Genomic DNA, 8,141 nt, shown 5'->3' on the forward strand with positions numbered 1-8,141 from the left:
AACCAAGAGTTGTACATAGATACTGTATATCTACATTTGTTTTCTATTAAAAAAGTCTCTCAAACAGAGGTTGTTCTCTACTGGTTAAGACCATGGTCAGTTGTGGTACGTTGGTATCAGTTTTAAATGTATTCAAACGTATTTTCTTAGTTTGACTTCCTGGCAAATGCAACGACTTGGGACTGTTCAACGTGCCTGCACTCAAGCTGAACATGCAGAAAACCTGAACATTTTGATTATCAGTTCACTTTACATGATTACATCCTGAGCATTGCCCCTGTCGTTTAATGAAGGGTCAATCATGTTAATCCAGCTGGAAAAACTAACATTTTGTATAAAAACATTGTAAATATTTTTGTTGTTTAATTATTTCTTTTGTATAGTTTATCTCTGGATCAACACATTTGCTATCCGGGATCCTTGGGACGTCCCTACCAAAGATTATGGATATACTGATAACGGTCTCTCCACAACAATGTCGTCGTCCACAAAGCGGCACGGTGGGCTGTCTAGCTGCCGCCTTTCTTTGGATTGGTGGAGAGGAGACATCTCATTATTGTAATCCGTTTTTAATGCGGGTTTTTGATGTCAATTTCGGGTATTCAATGGCGGGACACTCTATGCTACTAGCCTTATAACATGAATATGCATAGCCATCTCCGATATAAAGTGTTTTTTCTCAAAGTTTCTGGTCTGTCACGTGACCTGCTTATATCGGTACACTCGTAACAACTTAAGCATTACCAAACTTCTATTCGATCAAATAGACCTCAGGTAGCAAATTAGCCATTCATTGCCCTCCACACAAAAACTCCTTGTTTGGTAGGCGAAACAACGAAAAAACTGCCATCCGTTGGAGGGAGACCGTTTTTCCGCCAAATTGAGCTACTCTTCCTATCTGGTTTAGACTTTACCGTCTACTCACTGTGGTTGTACAAGCGTCACATCCGCTTTTGACTCAGTGAATACGGCTCTAACGAAACGGAGGCGAGCAGCAGTGTTTCGCTTCACTTGATAACATTATTAGTTAACTAAATAAACCAGATAATTATCTATCATTTAAGTTTCTATCGACAAGAAATGAGCGACAACGAAAAGGATTTTGGCGAGCGGGTGCGTATTATCAACCACGAACTACCGAAGATATATTATTGCCCTAAAATGAACAGACTCAACGACGCCATTTTGCCCTAGCCTAACTAGGCGGCTAACGCTAGTTAGCACAAACATGATGTAGTTAAGATCATTGATTTGCATCGACTGTATGGATTTTGTACCGTTTTATATTTTCTAATTGAATTTCCATTTACTTATTTATGTTAACATTGTTGTCTTTTCAGTGTATTTTGTAATTTAAAGCTAACATTAGTTAGCCCAATTAGGCCAAGTTGTTTGCAGCTATTTTAACGTTAGTTAATTCACATCAAGTACATTTTGAATTAACGAGTCTACTGAGACTGCTGGCGAGAAACAGTTACCAATGTACATTTACTCATCATTGCAGGTGAATGCAACATATATACCTAACTATAGATTAGCAGCTAACTGGCGAAGTGGTTTACGGCTAGAATGTTTAACTTCGTCCTCACTTACTGCTGCAGTCACCTCGTTAGCTAATTACAGATTGTACGCCAGATAATGTGACATGACATAAAAATGGTGGATACATGAAGATGGTTCACTCAGGCCGTTTACCATAGGAGGGGGGGGGGGGGGTCAGTTCCGGTCAATTTAACTGGGTGTCTCCCATAGACACCAATAGACGGGTTGGTTGTTTTTGCGACAAAACTGACGCGTGCGCAACTATGGGGCAAAATATAATGTGTTGGCTTAATTAAGGCTGGTTTACAGTTGGTCTATCGACATGTATGTAGACAGTTGTTGCAGTGACATCATTAACATCCGATTGTTGTCTGACATCAAACTTGTTGTCATTATGAAAAAGTATAAACGCAAAAATGACAGGCTGCATGACAACAATCACAATAATGACAGGCTGCAAGACAGCAGCTGCCTGGTGGCCCAAAATAGCATAACTGCTGTATTTTAACACCAATAAACCCATCTGTTTAAAAATGTGATGCAGTATATTTCAATCTAGCAAACCAAGCAACTAAAAAACTAAAAAAAAAAACTTCCTAAACAATGTTTTCCTTAGTTTCTAGCTTGTTAGCTAGCTGGCTAGCCAGTTCAAATTATTTATTTATTTATTTTTATTTCACCTTTATTTAACCAGGTAGGCAAATTGAGAACACGTTCTCATTTACAATTGCGACCTGGCCAAGATAAAGCAAAGCAGTTCGATACATACAACAACACATAGTTACACATGGAGTAAAACAAACATACAGTCAATAATACAGTGAAAAATAAGTCTATATACAATGTGAGCAAGTGAGGTGAGATAAGGGAGGTGAAGGCAAACAAAATATATATAAAAATAAATAAAAATATAAAAAGGCCATGGTGGCGAAGTAAATACAATATAGCAAGTAAAAAAAACACTGGAATGGTTGGTTTGCAGTGGAAGAAAGTAATGACCATATCATAGCTGTCAATGTCTTAAATAAAGCACATTTTTGTTAATTATTTAGGGTGTACATCCATAAAATTATTTTATTCAATGTTTATTAAAAAGATATGCATTCTATAGAGAATTGCATCAATAGTCCGATCTCTGTTTCTACCATATCGTTCACAAGTTAGTTTTGGTCGCACTATATAATGCGCTGTCATCTATTTCTACACATGGCCGCGTCGCATAGAAACTACTAGTTTCTGCAAAGATGCTGGGAAATCCTAGATGTGCGGCAGCTAAGCTGGCGAGGAACCATCTTGCGCGGTATAGAACATGGATTTATTATCTTTTGAGTTTTCGCTGGTTTTTGTAGAGCCGCCGGCAATTAAAAACAGGCTTTTTAAAGATAGTTCTTTGTTCTCGATTCAGGGGGAAAGTATCACCAAGAACAGGTTAGTTGAAAAACCTATGGCTGCGGTTTACATGGGGCCTTTCTCTATTGCCCAGTAATGGACACCAACAATCTTTTGTTATATCACATTATCCGGCGTAAACTCTGTAGCTATTCATTAGCCAGTTATAATGTATCAAGCTCTTCCACATGGCACCACCCATGTTAGAGTACTGTCTCTTTTCTAAAGTTGTTAGTCCTATATTTAGTTGCACTGTAATGGTCCTGCAAAAGCCATTTTTGTTTTAAATCACACATAAACAAATGTTATACTGAGTGGGGCATTGACAGGAGTAGCTAATATACTTTAAACCCTTACTCAGATGTACTATAGCAGTTCTTCAATCTTGGTCCACGGGCTTGATAACCCAGATGTGCTAGTACTGGCTGGAACAAAAGCCTGCACACCTTGTGTGACCCTCGGACTAGGATTAAAGAACACCATGATTTTATAACATTTCTAGTCTTCATTCATCATATTCTGATGTTGTGCACTTTAGAGAAATCAATATACATATTTCCTTAACATTGCTTTGATTTAATGCTTTTCAGGTGAGACAACTTATTTAGTCTGATTTGAGTGTTACGAGCCTGGTTTTTGCACATTTTGACCTCTGTAGCTCTTATAAAAAAACCAACACTTTTTATCATCCTTGTCTGTTTTTTGTTAAGGTTGAGTTGGGAAGAAGCAAAATGGCGGAAGAAGTTTCAGATATGAAGTTTGAAGTTGTTAAAGGGCATATTTGATGAAGCTGATGGTGTTGATGCATGCTAATGTAAAATGAAGCTGGCAGAAGCGAGCGGCCACGCTGTCCACTGGTAGAGTGATGTAATGGCAGAAATCAAATGGGAGGAAGGAAGTGGGGGAAGAGGAGAGAAAAATGAAGTCAGAAATGGTGTGAAACGGAAGAAAGAAGAAAAGAGATGGTTGTTTTGAAGTTATGAAGTTAAAGAAGTGATGAAGTTATGAGAAGTGTTCGGGGGTATGGTTAATTCCCTATAGCCTGCTATGTTATATTACTACAATCCTATTTCTCTCTCCCTCTCTCCTTCTGTTTTCTAAAGCAGTGTTTCCCAAGCCATCCCTCAAGGACCCCCCATCCCCCCACCATTACACCTGTTTGTTCTATTCCACCATTGGTACACCTGATTCAACAAAATCTCAAGCTCTTTCTCAAATTGAATCAGGTGTACTAAAATGGAAATGTGCAACAGTTGGGGTCTCCCTGAGGGATGGCGTGAGAAACACTTAAGCATGCATGCCAACTGCTCCTCCATCTCAGACACATTACCTAGTCCTCAACACGCAAGGTTAAACTCTGCTACGCAGCCTAGAGTGTAAGAGAACAATCCGCTCATCATAGAACTGTGTTAAGATTAAACTAGATTAACACCTCTACTTTAAGCCTATATGATTTCCTCTGGTCGCCTGTAACAGGCAGATCTAGTTACAACAAATACCTGTTGTTAATGAAATGTTATTTATTTATTTTTTTACTACTGGAGCTGAAATATAAGAGGGGCCTGTAGCAGGTTTGAGCGAGGTTCCTTCTGTACCTCCTCTCTCTCTCTATCCTGACCGTTTCTCTATTTTTGATTCTGATCTGTATTTATGTGTATCTGGCCCGTTCAGGACTCGCGGTCCGCTTCCAGGAGTGTGAGCCCAAGGGGTTCTGGGAAGTCTGCCAGCCGCTCCCTGGCCCATTCCCCAGCCCGCTCCAAAGATGGCTCTAGACACTCCAGGTCTAAGTCCCACTCCCGATCCCGCTCCAAGTCCAGGTAAGAACCCCAGCTCCAAGGAGGCTTTAAGTTTGTTGGTGACTCTTTTAGGAGCTGCTGGGTAGCGTAGTGTGTGTTTTTGTTCAGGTCCACATAAAGAGCTTGTTGTTTTTGTGTTATGGCTTTATTCATGTTGTTTTTATTTCTAAACTCTTTAAATCGGGGACCATCAACTAGATTCTGCCGTGGGCTGATTTGTCTTTCTTGAGCGGATGGTCAGGAGGCCGGAACATAATTACAAAACATTTGTAGACTGCAAATTGACCGCAAGCAGTCCAAACAAATGACACATTTCTATAAGATCACATATACAGTTGAAGTCAGAAGTTTACATACATTTAGGTTGGAGTCATTAAAACTTGTTTTTCAACCACTCCACAATATTCTTGTTAACAAACTATAATTTTGGCAAGTTGGTCAGGACATCTACTTTGTGCATGACACAAGTCATTTTTCCAACAATTGTTTACAGACAGATTATTTCACTTATAATTCACTGTATCACAATTCCAGTGGGCCAGACGTTCACATACACTAAGTTGACTGTGCCTTTAAACAGCTTGGAAAATTCCAGAAAATGATGTCATGGCTTTAGAAGCTTCTGTTAGGCTAATTGACATAATTTGAGTCAATTGGAGGTGTAACTGTGGATGTATTTCAAGGCCTACCTTCAAACTCAGTGCCTCTTTGCTTGACATCATGGGGAAATCAGCTAAGACCTCCACAAGTCTGGTTCATCCTTGGGAACAATTTCCAAATGCCTGAAGGTACCACGTTCATCTGTACAAACAATAGTACGCAAGTATAAACACCATGGGACCATGCAGCCATCATACCGCTCAGGAAGGAGATGCGTTCTGTGTCCTAGAGATTAACATCATTTGGTGTGAAAAGTGCAAATCGATCCCAAAACAACAGCAAAGGACCTTGTGAAAATGCTGGAGGAAACAGGTGCAAAGTATCTATATCCACAGTAAAACGAGTCCTATATCGACATAACCTGAAAGGCCGCTCAGCAAGGAAGAAGCCACTGCTCCAAAACCGCCATAAAAAAGCCAGACTACAGTTTGCAACTGCACATGGGCACAAAGATTGTATTTTTTGTAGAATTGTCCTCTGGTCTGATGAAACAAAAATAGAACTGTTTGGTCATAATGACCATCGTTATGTTGGAGGAAAAAAGGGGGAGGCTTGCAAGCCAAAGAACACCATTCCAAACGTGAAGCACAGGGGTTGCAGCATCATGTTGTGGGGGTGCTTTGCTGCAGGAGGGACTGGTGCAAATTATGTGGATATATTGAAGCAGCATCTTAAGACATCAGTCAGGAAGTTAAGGCTTGGTCGTAAATGAGTCTTCCAAATGAACAGTGACCCAAGCATACTTCCAAATAAAATCAGCCACCAGTTGGAAACCCTGCTTTAAATGTTCTTAACATGTCCTTTATTTTATTTTCCCCAGGTCTCGTTCCCATAGAAGCTCCCGCAGGCATTATTCCCGCTCTCGCTCCCGTTCCCACCGCCGCCGTTCCCGTAGCCGATCCCGAAGCGGGGAATACCGCCGCCGTCGGAGCCACAGCCACTCCCCCATGTCCAACCGCCGCAGGCACATTGGCAACCGGGTACATATATATACACACACACACACCTCTGGAGACGAGACGCTCTTAGGCAAACCCCACACACAAACTCTATCCTTCTCTATAGGCCAACCCGGACCCAAACTGCTGCCTGGGTGTGTTTGGTCTGAGCCTGTACACCACAGAGAGAGATCTGAGAGACGTGTTCTCCAAGTACGGCCCCCTGGCTGACGTCAGCATCGTCTACGACCAGCAGTCACGACGCTCCCGCGGCTTCGCCTTCGTCTACTTCGAAGTCCGAGAGGACGCCAATGAGGTAGGAATGCAGGGAGGGAGGAAGGGGATATTGCAGGGGAAGAAGAGAGAAGAATCAGAACTTGAGTGAGCATGGTGTTGAAGGGGAATACTCTTTTCTAAACATCTTTGTCCCACTCCTCCACCCTCCCTCTCTGTTTCAGGCTAAGGACAGAGCTAATGGAATGGAGTTGGATGGACGGAGGATCAGGGTCGATTTCTCCATCACCAAACGACCACACACTCCTACCCCTGGGATATACATGGGACGGCCCACATAGTGAGTGACCGTCTCCCTTAGACTCACGCATCTGGGATGGCCCACGTGATGCACACACGTTCTACATTTAGTCAATCCTCTAAACGTGTGTTTTCCAGTGGTGGCGGTGGCAGCGGTGGCGGCGGCAGCAGCAGCGGAGGCGGTGGAGGAGGAGGAAGTGGCGGCCCCAGCTCAAGCTCATCTCGCCGTAGCTCGAAGGATTACGACCGCGGCGGTGACCGCGGTGGTGACCGCGGCGGTGACCGTGGTTACGACAGAGGTTACGACCGTGGCTGCGATCGCTATGACGACCGAGAGTGCTACAGGTCTTACAGGTGAGACACCTGGCCTGGATCTTATAGTTAGTGGTTGCTAAGCAGGACTGTGGCAGTTGGTTGGTGGATGCTTATTGTGTGTTGTCTCTCCAGACGCAGGTCTCCCTCCCCATACTACAGCCGAGGGGCCTACCGGTCTCGCTCACGCTCGCGATCTTACTCCCCACGTAAGTCAACCAGACTTAGCACCGCTTAACATGGTTAACTTGACGGCTAATATACTAGTGACGCAGTGGTTGGGCCTCAATATCTAAGTGTCTCCCTCCTGTCTCCACAGGCCACTACTGAGCAGAGGGAGAAGAGGAGCAAGATGATACTTTGTGGGGTTAGGGCCAGGGGGGTGGATGTGGGGTTAGGGCCGGGGGGGTAGATGTGGGGTTAGGGCCAGGGGGAGTGGATGTGGGGTTAGAGCAAGGGGGGGGGTGGATGTGGGGTTAGGGCCAGGGGGAGTGGATGTGGATGTGGGGTTAGAGCAAGGGGGGGTGGATGTGGGGTTAGAGCCAGGGGGGGTGGATGTGGGGTTAGGGCCAGGGGGGGTGGATGTGGGGTTAGGGAAAGGGGGGGTGGATGTGGGGTTAGGGCCAGGGGGGGTGGATGTGGGGTTAGGGCCAGGGGGGGTGGATGTGGGATTAGGGCCAGGGGGGGTGGATGTCTAGGGAAGTTAGGGAAATGGTTAAGGATGTAATTGTGAACTTGATTAGTCATTTTTTTTGTTTATTTTAGTTAAATATGTTCAGTAGGTGGATTTCTGTTCTTTCTGTCAATCTTGCCGTTTTGTTTAGAGAAGCTGTCGATTCGTTAATCCAGGGTTCTCCCCAGGATTTTTTAAGATGGTGGTGGTGCTGCTGCTGAGTACAGCGAACACCTGTAATTCCCATTTCCTGCAATCTAGAGCAAATTTAGGTGGGGTTGTTTTTTACATCGTGGC

At 43.6% G+C, this 8,141-nt stretch overlaps 1 protein-coding gene across 1 annotated transcript; it reads left to right on the forward strand.

Annotated features, from left to right (window-relative positions):
* The first annotated feature begins 523 nt into the window (after positions 1-523).
* LOC139566156 (transformer-2 protein homolog beta-like) lies at positions 524-7,584 on the forward strand. The gene is made up of 8 exons (XM_071387121.1): positions 524-1,113; positions 4,603-4,748; positions 6,208-6,367; positions 6,453-6,641; positions 6,784-6,899; positions 6,998-7,213; positions 7,307-7,380; positions 7,491-7,584. Exons 1-8 carry the CDS (start codon positions 1,081-1,083, stop codon positions 7,499-7,501), a joined length of 945 nt encoding a protein of 314 aa, XP_071243222.1. The 5' UTR covers positions 524-1,080; the 3' UTR covers positions 7,502-7,584.
* The last annotated feature ends 557 nt before the right edge of the window (positions 7,585-8,141 follow it).

Source organism: Salvelinus alpinus, chromosome 38, assembly GCF_045679555.1.
Source record: "Salvelinus alpinus chromosome 38, SLU_Salpinus.1, whole genome shotgun sequence".
Lineage (NCBI taxonomy): Eukaryota > Metazoa > Chordata > Actinopteri > Salmoniformes > Salmonidae > Salvelinus > Salvelinus alpinus.

What these genes read in the sequence shown, in the direction of transcription:
- LOC139566156 (XM_071387121.1), top strand. Translation starts at nt 1,081, where the DNA reads ATGAGCGACAACGAAAAGGATTTTGGCGAGCGG. An exon ending in TCCGAGAGGACGCCAATGAG is followed by an intron (nt 6,642 to 6,783) that starts GTAGGAATGCAG and finishes TCTCTGTTTCAG; the next exon opens with GCTAAGGACAGAGCTAATGG. An exon ending in TACATGGGACGGCCCACATA is followed by an intron (nt 6,900 to 6,997) that starts GTGAGTGACCGT and finishes TGTGTTTTCCAG; the next exon opens with TGGTGGCGGTGGCAGCGGTG.